Source organism: Lepidochelys kempii, chromosome 22 (genome assembly GCF_965140265.1).
Source record: "Lepidochelys kempii isolate rLepKem1 chromosome 22, rLepKem1.hap2, whole genome shotgun sequence".
NCBI classification, from domain to species: Eukaryota; Metazoa; Chordata; order Testudines; family Cheloniidae; genus Lepidochelys; species Lepidochelys kempii.
This window is the reverse complement of record NC_133277.1, coordinates 7,519,636-7,535,362: the sequence shown is the minus strand read 5'-3', so window position 1 is coordinate 7,535,362 and position 15,727 is coordinate 7,519,636. Positions and strand designations below refer to the sequence as shown.

At 49.1% G+C, this 15,727-nt stretch overlaps 1 protein-coding gene across 1 annotated transcript in view; it reads right to left on the bottom strand.

The window, feature by feature from the left end:
• Nucleotides 1–3,357: 3,357 nt before the first annotated feature.
• The window catches only part of ADAMTS15 (ADAM metallopeptidase with thrombospondin type 1 motif 15), a 30,486-nt gene continuing 18,116 nt past the window's right edge, over nt 3,358–15,727 (bottom strand). The window contains exons 5-8 of the mRNA XM_073320854.1: nt 14,752–14,929; nt 10,422–10,603; nt 9,370–9,545; nt 3,358–8,068 (exon numbers count right to left, since the gene is read on the bottom strand). Of these exons, the coding sequence (XP_073176955.1) occupies nt 7,288–8,068; nt 9,370–9,545; nt 10,422–10,603; nt 14,752–14,929 (1,317 nt within the window). The 3' untranslated portion in view covers nt 3,358–7,287. The remainder of the gene's footprint in view (nt 8,069–9,369; nt 9,546–10,421; nt 10,604–14,751; nt 14,930–15,727) is intronic.

The window sequence follows — 15,727 nt, the reverse complement described above, 5'->3', positions numbered from 1 at the left end:
CCTTATTCCCAACTTCTCCAGCAGCAGGAGACATTTATGCCATGTACACATTCCAGCTAGCTCCTCAGGTGGTGTAAATGAGCATAGCTCCATTCCAATCACTGGATCGCAGCCCATGTGCACTAGCTGAGGATCTGGCCATGTGATCTTGATAAAGCTGTTTGTAACTGAATCCCTTGCAATATTGTGACCTAGTTGAGCAGAATTTTTTTTCTTCTTTTGTGGAAAGAGGAACAAACTATCAATCACTTTTCCATAGATAATTTAGATGCGGGAGTGGTAGCAATTTCTTGTGCAAAAGATGTTCACCCCCAAACTTTTTGGTGTGCCCTTAAAATTTGCCAAGCTACTGCAATATGATAATCAAGCTGTCGTTTCCTTTGTTTGGGATAAAATTAAAGGACAAACTGTCCTTGCTGAGAGCTGGATGTGACAGTCCTTGTCTCTGTGCAGACCTGTCCTGCTACAGGGAAGGAATTGGGGCTTATCTCATGTTGGTGTTGATATGACTTAAGGAGCAGGAACTGACTCATCAAGGGTGTGCTGGGAATCGTTCCGCGAGCAAGCAACGGAAGGCATATCTAATGTTTTCTAAGCACCTAGCAACATTGCTAATGAGCCAAACTGCTCTCACCGGCACCCCTGTGAATCTGGAGTTGCATTCAGGAAGAACTCACTGGTGATGTGCAAAGTGGTATAACTTCGCATCCCTTTGAGTATGACTCCTTCAGACCTCTGTATACCTAGACTCCCTCAAGCATTGGTCAATAAGATGGTCCAGAGGAGCCTCAAGGAGGTGTAAACAAGGGTCAGTTAAAGTATTGTGCAGGCTATTCTAATGTACACCTTCCTTTTCAGCAATGAAAGCAACCATCTTCTAGCCCCAAAGCATGGGAATTCCTCCAGATTAGATTCAGTTACATTCAGTGGGCCAGATTCACAGCTAATTTATTGCAGTCCATGGGAATTACACCAATGTAAATGAACAGCTAACTCTGTGTGAGTCTAAGTTGAGAAGGAGTAATTGGTGTAACATAAGCACTGAGTGGGCCTGATGAAGATGCAGCTTATAGCAACCTGCATGGAACATCAGAGAAGGAGCACAGGTTGCAGGAGGAATACGTTTGGAAGAGGCACCATGAAGTCAGTCTGCGTGCACATGGTTGGAATGTTAGCTGCAGTTGCAGCATCCCTGTAAATAGTTATTTTAATGGTTAGTTGAAGTAATCTCATGCCATTACCCAGCACACAATGCATGAAACAGAGTGGAAACGGTCAGTCTAGTGAGACTCAGTGAGCAAGAATGAGACCAACAAAGCATCATCCAGAAACAGAGCAAACAGGCAGCATGGAGGGATGGAGACCATAGGCAATGCTAAATTTCTCTCCCAAAAACCTTGCACAAGCATGGAAGCAAGAACCGAGTCTTTATAGGAAGCTGACCATGGGGCAAAAGATGAGAAAATGCAGATACAGTTAAAAAAAAGCTCTCTCGTTGGGGAAAAGGAGAAGAAGTGAGAGAGACACTGTTGCCAGAAATAATGCCCAAAACATGAACCGCTAATAAGTGTGTTTGAGGACTATGACCCTAGGCAGAGAGACTGTCGAAAGAGTAGTGTTTTTGTTTTTTTACTGGAAACCAAACACAGAAGAGGGAATGGATACTAACATTTACAGAACTGAGAGCTCTGGCACCCACATGTAATTCTGAAGACATGAAGATTCCTTGACGGCGGGGGCATGCGGGTGACGTGACTCAAGCTTACAAGAGGGATTGTGGAGAGAAACGGCTCTAACCCTAGAGAAATACCCTTGTTATTTGCAGGCGTCTGAACCGTCCAGAGACAGGATCAAAACAATGACAGCAGAACGAGAACACAGGCTCTCACTAAAAGAAGCAGGATGGAGGCAGACCGACTGGGATTGCAGACATCCGTGTATATACTAGGGAGAGCAGCAAAAATGGCAGAAGTTAAGTGCCTGGGCTATGGGCAGTGGTGCAAGGAGTGTGGGGAACAGGAACCATTTTATGTCCCAATGCTAAAGAAAAATGCAACGGTACATGCAGCAATGGAGGAAAGAGAGAATGATGTCTGCAATATGATTTTAGCACATCCAAAGACTCTCAATGCGCTGCAGGAGGAGGCTGCTAGCCATTCAACTGCCATATTTGGATCAATGACAAAGTTTATTCCAGCTAGATTGTGGAGCCAGCTGCAGTGTAATCCTAGCAACAGCGATAAGCAGCAATGTTCGAGTGGAGAAATGTGACCAAGTGTTAGTGATGTACAATAAAACCATTGTTAGGCCAATTAACAAAACGCAGGATGTCGATAAGAGATATTATCACTTAGCAAATATGTTTGCCCACAAACATACCACCCGCTGCTGGGCAGCAGGGCAGCAAAAGCCATAGATTTAATCACAGAGCAATACCAAAATATCCTCCGTGTGAGAGAAGAGGGAGAACAGTCACCCTGGGTCCTGTCCATTGTAACAGAATATAAGGACCTGCTTCCAGAGATGGACACCTAGAGGGCAAACTGAAGTTGGGGTGGGGGGACCTCATGTGCAGCCCATAAGGCTACCAAAATACAGCGTTCCATTAGCCCTGGTAGAGTCGCTGAAGAAGGAACTGGCAAGCCTGACAAGAAAAGACATTGATATGTTTGTTGAAACTAGCACAGAATGGATCCCCGGCCTGTAGGGGTAAGAGAACCATCAGGTCAGCTGAGGAGCTGCATTTGACCCAAAACCACTGAACAGAGCACTGAAACAAGTCACTCCACATTGCCAGGGTTGAAAGTTCTTCTATCCAGAGCCAAAGTTTTTCACTGTTCTGTGGCGTCAAGGGGTTCTGGCACATTGAGCCAGTCCGTCACTTGACAACCTTTTCCACATCTTTTTGGCAGGTCCCGGGGGATACGAATGTCCATCACATCAGCCTGGCTTCAGAGGTGCTCCACTGTAAACTCTGTTTTAACTGTTAGAAAGCGCTAACTTCTTGAATCTTTACTGTCAGATTGTCTGACCCGCCCCTCACACAACTGTGGACCCATAAATTGATTGTTTTTAACCATTTTTTTTTAAACATCAGTATATCTGAAATTATATTTAAAAACAAATTTCATTCTGCCAGCCTCCATGTAGGTAAGCCAAGCTTGTTGTCTGATACATGCTAGCTCCTTACCATAAACTTTAGGCTCTTTAGGGTGTACCTTGACCAGTTAACATGTGTGAAGATACACCCGTATGGAATAAAAGTCCAACCCTAGTAGGGTTAGGCTGAGTGTATGGCCAGTTTCTGCTCCCAAGTAGGCAGAATGCACGGACCCATACCCCCAAAGAATCAGATGGAACTGTTAAATACCACTTTATTTCAGGTTTGCTATCAATGCACAAACAGCAAAGACTGATGTACAGTATACATGGTATACACAAAGCAGCCAGTACAATAGGCATTTCTGTCCTTCTGCCATACATTTTGCAAAAGAACCACAAAAAAACAAAACAAACCCAACCCCCCACCCCTGCCCCCCACGACTGACAATTCTTGATGGTGTTGGGAACCAATTCTTTCAGTGGAAAGACACAAAGGGCAGCCCCTCAGGACCAGCTGCACAACTGGAAGCGGTAGGGGTTCAGCTGTGCTAGACACAGAAACCCCACCAATAAATGTCATGTATATTCCTAAGGATGTGGAGGGGGTGGACTCTGAGACAGGGAAAGAGGTAAAGTAGAAGTGTTACATACAGACATTGTATAATCTAGGGCCTGGTCCAGTATGGCCTAGTGCAGTGCCACTCAAAGTGGTGGTCCGCGGACCGGTGCCAGTCCAACAGCCATCGGCTGCTGGTCTGCGTGCACATTGGGGAAAAAAAATTGCCGGTCCCCCCCACATCACATAGCTTGAGAAGCACTGGGCTAGTGCAGAACTCTTTGACTACCCTGATAACTGCTTGCCCAATGGGATTTAGTTTCCTTTCTCCTGATCCTCTCTCACTAAAACATATTGTTTCTCTTCTGTAACCAGTAACCAACTAGTCCAAGTTCTCTCTCCCCTATGCCGATACTAATGTTATATCATGAGAGATTATGGGAGTGCTGAGCATTGACACTATCTTATCAATGCTCATTGATCACTCACCACTGGGAAGAAAAGTGCAGTGAACACTGAAGAGCTGATTTGTCCTGGAGACGGGGCATGGTTTGATTCTGTTAACTATGGCCTTTAAAGAGGACAAGGTGCAGTGCTGAACCACAGCTGGAGTTAGGTAACAACAAACCCCATCATCCATTCTGCACAGCATCTGTGAAGGACGGTGGGGAGAGAGAGTTGGTGTAGCTTTATCAAAGTCAATAGCGTAATTAAGGCAACAGAGCTATACTGATTTACACCAGAGGAGGATCCAGCCCAGAGGCCCTAAATCTATCCATCAGAAAGGGGTTTTGCCATCGAAGAACCATCTATAATCCCAGTGCTATAGTTCCTTGATCTGAAATCCAGCATTAGGTGTGGTTAATGCCCTTTGTAATCAAAAATCAGAATTCTATTGAATTTCCAGTTGGGGTTATTTTGAAGCCCAGAGATCTATGGGCCCAGTCCCGTCCCATGCAAGTCTATGCCAAAATTCCTACTTGCTTCAGTGGGACAAGGAAGAATCATCTTCCCCATAGGGTAGAGAAGCTGCCCCAGAAGAGATTCCCGAACTACTGTTGCTGGCATCACAACATCAGAGGGAATCCTCTTGATAATATAGGGCTTTGGGGCTGGAGAATGATCCATGGGCAAAGCTTGGACAGAACATCCAACAGATGCAGATGCTCAGTGCAGCATCCAAATCTCTTGTTTGAGCTGTTCTGTTAGGGGCCCACACTTGAGAGGTGGGCTCCTGAAGGCAAGCTCACTCTGGAAGAGTGTCCTATCAAAGTATATTCAGTGGGCTGGCTGGAAGGGAGCATGTGGGTAAGACAGGCTATGATGGAGCCACGAGGAGCCCAATAGAAGGGCAGGAATGGACAATTAGCCCATTGCCAAGCAACATCTGCATATGAGTTGCTCATGTACTTTAGAGTGCGGGGAGGGGGGGGTTACAGCTAGCTGCCGTTCTCTGGCAGTGGAAGGCAGTTGGTCTTCGGTTCAGTGCCTGAGTTGCAACCCAGCCAAGGGCCAATAATAAAAAATACTTTCCCCTGCTCTGGTATCTTCCATGCTAAGATCTCAAAGAGCTTTGCAAAAAATGAGCAAGTATCATGATCCCCATTGAACAGGTGGGGAAATCGGGCCACGGGGGTCCCAATTCAGCAAGGCATATGCCTCACTTTAAGCCTGTGAGTTGTCCCCTTGATGCCAGCGGGAACACTTGCAGACTTAGGGTCTGTCTACACTGCAATCGCAGGGTGTGATTATAGTTTGAGTTGACCTACCCAAGGTACCTTCAGTCTATCTAATCTGGGTCCTGGAGAAATGAAACTGCTGGCTTGTGCTTCAGCAAAGGTTGTCCAAACCTTCCTGGGCCCCTGCTGAGGCTAGCCTGGGCTGAAGCATGCATGACTGCAACGTCTCTGCTAGGGACCTGAGCTAGCTAGATTAAAGCTAGCTCAAGTATGTATGCACAAGACGTAATCACGCTCCTCAGTTGCAGGATAGACACACCCATAAACGTAGGGACGGGCTTAAGCAGGGTATGTGGCATATATCTGAAGGCCAGAAAGGCCCATACAAACATCTGCTGGAAGGAGAGTTAGTCCCCGTTTCTTTTATATTTCAGCACCGAAGATCTCTGTGTTTTTGAGGGCTTGTCTACACTACCTGCCAGATTGGTGGGCAGCGATCAATCCAGCGGGGGTCGATTTATCACGTCTAGTATAGACATGATAAATCAACTCCCGTCAACTCCAGTACTCCACCAGAACCAGGAGTGCAAGCGGAGTTGATTGGAGAGCGTCAGCTGTTGACTTACCGCAGTTAAGATACCGCGGTAAGTCGATCTAAGTACGTCGACTTCAGCTACGCTATTCGTGATCGACCCCGCGCGATAGTGTAGACAAGCCCTAAGAAATAACCCTGAACAAAGACGTTGGGAGAAGAGGATAGTGCGAGTACTGGGCACGGAGTGACAGTTAGTGACATACATGGAGCACCATTTTGAGAAAAGACTCAGTATTTGCCACCCAGGGCAGTCACGCATACAATGCTCTTGGCAGCGTGTCATTCTTCCACCAGGAAGCACTGTGGTGGGGCACGATTGTGCAGTACCTCCTAGAATTATGGCCATATTCTCACATACAGCGAGATCCCTTTAAGCTTCAGCCGCGTAAAGGGGTCACGGGAATGCAACTTATGCTCGTTTTAAGGCACCTTTACACTATTAGCACAGCAAAAAGGGACCTAAGTGTAAAATGGTATCTGGCCAAAAGAGGTTTCTTTAAAATACATACCCACGCTGTATTAGGGGTACACTGCCCCTTCACACACCCTTCTCAAAGCACCATATAAAGAGGCATAGTGTTCTGAGAGGATCCAATGGAAATGACAAAATTACCCCAGGTCTGCAGGGTTTGCGTAAACCACGAGGAAGGAGAATAAAAATATGGATATTAAGCACCATAAGAATCTACGTTGTTCGGTCCATACACATGAAAAGCAAAAGCCGCCGATCAGTGGCCGGCGTACAGCCCTGCATGACAACGCTGCTGCACAGGTCTGGAGAGCAGCAACACATCGGCTGCGGAGTCATTGCTAGCAAGCCCTGAAGGCATCGGTTCGTAATAGACCCCAGCACTTTATTGCACCGGTCGTTAAGCAGTATAGTTTGTCGTCCTTGCAATGGTAATTCCTTTTGATCCCATCTAGCACTAGTGTTTCAGGGGTTGGGGCGTGACCCTTTGAAGCCTTGAGGGAGGCTCGCCATGGCGATACAGAAACACACTCTTGTTGTCCTTGGTGTTTTGTTCGATCCCGGAGAGCAGTCCCCAGAGACCGATCCTGTTCCTACCACGCCCATAGCATCCTCTGGATGGGGAGGGAGCCTGGACAGTTTGGCAGCTTCGAGGTAGATGTTTATTTTACTTAATCTCTGAGCAACCTGTTCTATAACACCCCTCTCATGTGGGCACGCTCTCGCCCTGCATACAAGTCCTTTTGTCCGCTGATATGCCCTATGTAACAGACCCCTCACCTCAGACAGCTCCCCCTCTCCCTCCCCCCAGCTGCTGTTCAGCCTTCAGCCATTTATCTCCAGCCAGAGAGACACCAGGCCTTCTTTGGAAGCAGCGCCCACGGGGTCAGCACGGCCTCAGGGTGCAGAAATCCAGCTCCTGAGGCTTCTTCCTGAGGTTGCAGCGATCCCGAGGCAAGAGCTGGCCGGCCCGCGCCGTGCATTTCAACAGGCGCCTCTTGAAGCCCCGGCCGCAGGTTTTGGAGCAGGGGGACCAGGGGCTCACCTCCCACGTGGGGCAGGGGTCGCCACATATCCTGACATCGACGGGCTGCTGGGCGGCGTCGCACGCGGAGGCCAGTTGGCCGTAGGAGTCGCGACAGTGCACAGAGCGCTTCTGCAGCCCATTGCCGCAGGAGACGGAACAGGCCTCCCAGCCACCAGCTGCCCACTTGTAGGACACGCGTTTGTAATTCGGCCTGCCCGGATCCAAGCGGTTGGACATGCTCAGGACGTTGTTGTTAAGCACGGGCGGGCTTTTCCCATCTTTCCGGTAAGAGGACTTGTCGTCTTTGCTCTCCTTAGGCAGGTAGAAGGAGTAGCGCACGCGTGGTGGGGTCATCTTCCCCACTGACAGCACCTCCACGGTCAGCGGCTCCTGGATGGGCTTGAAGGCCTGGAGACTTTCCACCGCCGTGCCCGTCCCACTGTACCGCAGCACGCTGCCCTTCACCATCAGGTCCCTCTCCACAGCCGAGACGATGAAGTGCCCGTTCAGCAGATACTTGCCTTGGCCGTTCTTCAGAGCTAGGTAGTTATCGTCGCTGATGAGGCCCTTGTAGCCCCGCTGCCTGATGTCAATGCTGGAGGCTCCTGCTGGGATGATCACCACAAAGTTGTAGCCGTGCCTGTAAGAGAACAGCAGACAAGCCACCCGGGAGGTGGTGTCAGCATCACCAACATCACTGGGCCTGGGCCTTTCATTTATAGGCTGTTGCTCTTAGCGGTGAGACTCATCCTCTCTAGGGCCGGTGCTTCCCAAACTTCTCCCTCCCAGCTCTGCCGGGGCCCTTCCCCTTGCCTGAACCCCCCTCTGCTAGACTAACAGAGGGACCCCACAGCTCTGCCGGCATGCCTCAGTCCTGACCCACAGTATCCTATTCCAGCCCTTTCAGTACTCTGCAGCCCCACAGCTGCTCGATAGCTCGCTTCCTGAGACTTTCCTGGCCCTGACAAATCCACACAAGAGGTGCTGGACAGACAGCATCAGGGTAGGCTTCCCTGTTCCCCAGTGGGCCTCAACCCTGAAGGGATCACCTTTAGTGATGAGAGAGGAGTTCAGTCTGCATGGGTTTCCTTGGTCCCCCTGCTGAGATGGCTACCAAGGCAGGCAATTATGGTGCTGGGTCTTTCTGATGTAGACACCTGACCACTAGGTACTAGGCTGAGAGCCATCATTCATTTTACACAGTCCACTAGAAAGCCACAATAAAACCATCCACTCACTCCCAACCTGGGCTGGGTCTGATTCAGAAACCTACAGCTGAAAGGGTCTCTGGTCCAGGATCAGCCCCTGAGTCATCTAGTACAGTGGCTCTCAACCTTTCCAGATGATGGTACCCCTTTCAAGAGTCTGCTTTGTCTTGCATAACCCCAGGTTTAATCTCACTTAAAAACTACTTGCTTACAAAATCCTACAAAAGTGTCCCAACACCCTCTTACTGAAAAATTGCTTCCTTTCTCATTGTTACCATATAAAAATAAAAAAATCTATTGGAATATAAAATACTTATATTTCTGTGTATAGTATATAGAGCAGTATGAACAAGTCATTGTATGACATTTTAGTTTGTATTGATTTTGCTAGTGCTTTTTATGTAGCTTGTTGTAAAACTAGGCACATATCTAGATACATTGATGTACCCCCCGGAAGACCTCTGCGTACCCCCAGGGGTACACGCACCCCTGGTGCAGAGCCACTGATCTAGCGAGGTTCAACTGTAGACAGTTCTCCCCCAGTGCAAGAGACCAGATTGAAACCCCTGAGAGTAGCCTAGAACTTGGAGCCTTGTGCTCCAAAAATTCGGGCCCAACCAAGGAAGCTAAAGGCAGCTCTCCCATCCCTGGAAACACTGCCATTGGTCCCTCCCTTCCATGAGCCCATTTTATAGGGCACACTGGGAAAGCAGCAGGATCCTCTGGCACTCACATGGGTTTGGTGAACAAGCCCGAGACCTTCTTGCAGCTCTTGTTGTCTCCTCCACACACGCTGCACTTGTCAAACTTCTTCTTGGAGCCCAGCTTGCCATCACATCCCGCTTTGATGCATTTGCCCTGGACGCAGACCGAGGTGGAGTCGGGCGCGCAGGGAGTGCCATCCACAACCTGAAGTTGACCCGCAGGCAGAGGGAAAGCAGAGCAATCAAGTCACTTTGTGCTCAGGCGAAGATATTTGCCCCACCTGTGCGTGTTCCACCGGCATTCCAAGAAAGAACTTTTGGGTGCCCATCTGGGACTATCATAGCCCCATGTGCCACTGAGCCGGCAGCTGCTCTAAACTAAAGAGCAGCCCAGTGTGGAGGTGTTGTTGTGTTGGAGGACATAAAGCCGCCTTTGCCTCCGTTCCGGGCTGTGCCTTCGAGAGGTACTAAACAGAACGGTGCTCTTTGATTGCTGACTGCCACGTCTATAACCACCTCTTCCTCTCTTTCCTCACATTTAATCCTGAGGGCAGCACCCTGCAAACTAGCAGCTTTTGAGATTCGATTAACCCTTCGGCGGTGTCATGTGCGCACCACATGCCCCGTCCCAAATCTGGCAGCCGGCCCCGCCCTGTGCGTGTGAGCCAGAATCCCCGGAGGGAAGTGTCTAGTTGTTATCCTTTATTCTTGATCTAGTGCCATAGGCATGCAATCTGGGATGCTTTACAAACACAGGTCCAGGCATGGGGCCAGATCCACAGCTGGCGTAAATTAGCACGGCTCCATTGATTTACACCAGCTCATCTGGCACACGGCCTCTCATCTAATCCCCTTTATGCCCCACGATAACACTGATAGCCAAAGAACAGGCTCGTTTTTCTGGAATCCCAGCCTCCGGGGCAGTGAATTCTACATGTCACCCGCTGGGTCAAAAAAAATCCTTCTGTTCACTCATTTCCAGGTGCCCTTGTGTTTCCCTACAGCTCCTTACCTGATTTCATTTACAGCCGCCCCCCTTCCCCCACGCTCCCTGGTTCACACTGTTTGTCCTCCTGCTCACCTTAGGAGCCAATACATAGAAGTAACCCGTGCCATTAGCTCTGCAGATGAGCTTGCATTTGTCCCGAGGCGAGACTCCCGAGTACTTCGGGACCCAAGAAACAGTGGCGGTGAGCCGGTTGGTGCTATGGTTGTAGCCGTTGAAAGCCTCGCACTGCTCCTCTCGAAAACTCTTTCCTAGCCCTGGAAGGAAACAAAGCACACATGAGCATTTCACCAGAGAGGACATCCTCAGCTAGGAAGCATCAGCCATACAGTATCGCACCATGGAATCTGGGGGTGTCCAGGGTCAGATTCTTCTCTCCCTGCAACTGGTTTTACTCCAGTTCTGCTCCATTGACTTAAGTGGAGTCACTCCTGATTTACACTAGAGTGGCTAGGCTCTGGATCCAAATGTATGGCTGGTCTGACTTGGTCCCCAACTGGACTATTAAGGATTGTAGGTGTCTACCAGACTATCTGGCTCTCTGGGTTTACTGAAGCAAATGAAGCTTTGGTGTTGCAATTCATGAGACATGTTATGTCCTCGACCAGAGGAAACTTGTCTGACTCTTTGTATAGTCAGGGCACCCCCAATAAAGAGAGGATACAAGGGAGAGCGGTTTGTGGGGGTAGGATAACAGCGCTACAGTATCACCATGGTGGGGGGTACAGAGAGCCACTTCAGGCCACACTTACAGCTAAGGCAGTGTCAGTTCCAGGGGTAACGTCCTACAACCATTGCTCAAAACAACTGCCACCTTTTTACTCCAGGGAAAAATGAAACTGGCAAGACTGTAAAGTCTGCATGAATGGCTCACTTCTTGGAAATCACTGCCTCGTATTGCAGGCCATATCTAGTAACGGGGGGGGGGGGGGGGGGTGGCCACTTGATGTTATTGCAGTCTTTCAGAAATGGGAACAAGGTGTGTAATAAAAGATAATAAAGCTCTTCACCCAAGGGTCTCAAAGGAGAGTAAATATTATCCTCATTTTACAGATAGGGAAGTGGTGAGACACAGATTTGGGCAGTGACTTGCTCAAAGCAACACAGTAAGAATATAAGAATGGCCATACTGGGTCAGAGCAGTGGTCCATCTAGCCCAGTATCCAGTCTGCCGACAGTCATCAGTGCCAGATGCTTCAGAGGGAATGGACAGAAGAGGGCAATTCTTGAGTGATCCATCCCCTGTCATCCAGTCCCAGCTTCTGGCAGTCTGAGGTTTAGGGACACCCAGAGCTTGGGGTTGGATCCCTGACCATCTTGGCTAATAGATGTGGATGGACCTATCCTCTATGAACTTGTCTAATTCTTTTTGAGCCCAGTTATATTTTTGGCCTTCACATCATCCCTTGGCAATGAGTTCCACAGGTCAACTGTGCGTTTGTGTGAATAAATACTTCCTTTTGTTTGTTTTAAACCTGCTGCCTATTAATTTCATTGGGTGACCCCTGGTACTTGTGTTATGTGAAGGGGTAAATAACACTTTTTCTGCACACAATTCATGATTTTATAGACCTCTATCCTATCTCTCCCCACCCCCCTTAGTTGTTTCTCTTCTAAGCTAAGGAGTCCCAGTCTTTGTAATCTGTCCTCATATGGAAACTGTTCCATGCCCCTGATCACTTTTGTTGCCCTTCTTGGAACCTTTTCCAATTCTAATATATCTTTTTTTGAGATGGGGCGACCAGAACTGCACAGTCTTCAACATGTGGGTGTACCTTGGCTATTCCATACTATGTTTGTTTTATCTGTGTATTAGACACTCCTTGAAAGGCCTCTGAGCAGTGTGCAATAAAACCCGAAGAAGACATCTGACAGTTATATTATTAGAAGAGACAACGAGACCCTAACCAGGAGATGGCAAGGAAAGAGTTAACACTCTCTCCTGAGCAGAGGAAACTAAAGTACACAGCCCCTCGGTGCAGAGATTGTGGCTCCTGTCCATGACTATGGCTGAGCCCAGCTGTGGTGAATTAGGCAATTCCCCCCAGCACATTAGAAGAGGCATGTGCTGCGAGAAAGCTGGAGTAGCTGGCATTAGGAGCTGGGTCCTGCTGGCGGGAAGGAGGAGGAAAAGCTAACTGAACAGGCCTTTCCAAATGGATCCACGCTTGAGCTGCACAAATCAGTCCTTTTGGTTACCCTCCAGACCGTCTGATGTCCTTCTGAATAATTCTGTGAGAAGGCCATGCTCAGAGGGAGCTTGGGGTATTGGTCTCTCACTGTGCAGGGATATTTAGGGGGTTGTTAAATATCTATCTGAAAGGTTTTTAGACTGTTGCCCATCACCATAGTACCTGGGCGGCTTCCACATATAATTGGTAAGAGTAGCAAAGCTCCGAGAGGATTTCATGGTGTCTTTGGCAACTCTCCCTTTTGGGAGTCAAAATTCTGCTTGGGGGATGGTGTTTCGGGTGTTGACAGAGGGTTGGAAATAGAAAGTGAGGTTTGTATTGTCAGTGTCACTTATGGGACCTGGCTTTCTCAAAGTTGTACAGCGTTTTCTAATGATACTCAGACACTGGATGCGCCTGACCTCCCCTGGAAGACTGTTCCCTAGCCAGAACCCCTCAACTGAGAGTGGTTTGTACCCAACTCTCAGTGGCTTTGTCTTGGGCTTAGTGACTTTTTCACTAGGAGGGCAGTGAAGCACTGGAATGGGTTACCTAGGGAGGTGGTGGGATCTCCTTCCTTAGAGGTTTTTAAGGTCAGACTTGACAAAGCCCTGGCTGGGATGATTTAGTTGGAGTGTATAATCTCTCTCTCACACACATGCCCTAGCACTATATTCCCCTGCCCTGCAAACTGTGCAGTCATTTCCACTTATCCAGTGTGTAATATTCCACTCTAGTGCCATGGCCAGGCTGGAGTAAACTGGTGATGCTCTGTTGGCTTCAATAGAACAGGCTGGTGGCTCATCCCCCGCTTTGCACTGCTGTAAATGACTGCACACAGCAGCAAGGCCAAGGAGAATTGGGCCCACTGTCTCTCGTGAAATTGTCCCTAAACTTGCAAACATGGCAGTGGGTGCTGCAACGAGGCTAGCTACAGCTCGTCGAAAATGTTTGACGTTTTTTGCAAAATGTTCTTGCTTATTTTTTTACCAGCTTAAAGTGCTCAAAATGTTCCAGAAAATTGGGTTTTTGATTACAGTTATTTTGTGCGCACATAAAAAATTTCTGCATATTTTTCACATACTCTAACTTTAGCTCTGCTATGCACAGATGAAACAGTTGCAGACATCTGTCCAAGCTTTAGTCTCTCACGATGTATTGTTTGCTTGTTACTGCAGGTGGAGTTAGGTCACACGTTACCAGCTGCAAATACCACCTCCTAATCAACGTGGGCAAATTAAAAACCCAAACCAGCTCTTTTCAGGTCTGGTTAACTTTCCCTTTCTGCCCCCATCAACCAGGTTTTGTGGGCCTTTGAATGTTGGCCAGGGCAGAAGTACCATGAAAACTGGGATTTTTATGGTATTTCCAGCTCAACTGGACTGAGTGGAAATAGAGCAGAGAAGGAATGAGTGCCCCCATTTTCAATAGGGACGAGCCAAACTGGATTCTACTAAAAGACACAAGCTCCCATTAAACCATGACCTACTTTAGATCTTCCCAAACGCACTGTAGGACTGATATTTAGAGATGTTTTCTTCACTTCCGGCATGAAAATCCCTTCCGACCGTCTGTTTTCCCTCATTCACCTGCTCGTTTTTGCAGCCTCACAAGGCTGAGACACCGCTCTGTGGTGTGTGTATCAATATCAACCTTCGGAACATCTCTCCACTTACGGGTCCCATCACATCGTGTCTGAGCGTCTCACGGTCTTTCGTGTTTTTATCCTCACAACTCCCCTGCGAGGTAAGCAGTGCTATTGTCCCCATTTTACTGATGGGGCACTGAGGCCCAGAGAGGCTAACCTATTTGCCCGAGGTCACACACAGAGTCTGTCTCCCTTTAAGTACTAGGCTGGTGCTCTAACCATTGAACTGCCTTCCTCTGGTACCTACTGAGATCTCCAACTTGATTTGAAGACCAGAGAGAGTTGTGTAACCTGCAGAAAAGCTGCCAAACGTTTGGGGTCACCTGACCCAAACCTCCATAGCTTTTGAGGCTCACACCTCCAAACCCCTCATCCGCCACTAACTTCAGTGACACCTAACAGCGCCATGAGCACAACAGAGAATCAACAGCAACGGGACTGAGCGGGATAGCGGGTAGCTGCTTGGGACTGGTGGTTTGCTTTAACACGTACAGCTCTTTGAAAGGCCCAACTGTGCCCATTAGAAACTAGTGCCAGGGCAGGTCTCTCCCCTCCCGGCTGGCCCCAACCCTTGGGGAAGCCTCACCTGACTCGGAACAAAGGTCGAGGTTACAGGAGCGGTACTTGACCCGGACACCTTCGCAGTACTTCCCTCCATTGGCAGGCGCTGGGCTGTTGCACTCGCGCTTGGCTAGCTGGACTCCCCCACCGCAGGTCCGAGAGCACTGGCCGTACGGGGTCCACTTCCCCCAGCTGCCATCCACCTGCGGGAGAGAGGGTGTTAAGAGGAAAATCCCTTGGCCCTACCGTCATGTCTCTTCAAAAGCAGCCAGTCGTGCAATATTTGGATCCCCGGTAGAGGGAATCCGACTGGGGGGGGGAGGTACCCAGCATTAAGCAGAAAGGGACTCTACTCTCGATGGCTGCCACACCCAGCATAAGCCATTCACACCTGGTGTCAGGAGAAAACACTTGCCAGGCACCAAGAGGAGAACAGAGCTGCTTCAGAGTGACGTTTTGGGCGTAGCTCTGTCCTGGGGCAAGAGCTAAGTCGGAGGGAGCCTCAGCCCTAGCAACCAGGGCCCCAAGTCCTTTGCAAAAGATAATCATTTGTTTCCTCCTCTGCTCCATCCCCACAAGCGCATTTGCTGTTTATACACCTGCTGGGGACTCGGCTTGGCCTCCCGGGTTACAGATGGGAAGTGGGGACTTTCCCATCTAGCTTGCTGACTTTCCGCAGTGCTTGGAATTGGCTAGCCTGTTCACAACACGTTTGCTTATTCATGGCCAGGTGTTCAAGCAACACCCACCGTCACAGCCAGTGTCTTGGATGGCGGCCGCGGAGATGAACTCCACTCTGAGCCCGCCAAGTGCTCGCGCCGTGGTGAGGCTGCTCCATGAGGAGTACGCTGCGGTTATCCGGTCTAGAGGAACCCTGGATAACTGCAGCCAGGCCCAGCGCCCTGGAGAAACTGTCACAATCGCTGGGTTCGAGGGCGATGATGACTAGCACGCCTGTGCAAGTGGGGAATGGACAAACTCCTTCAACTTCTGGCAGCTTT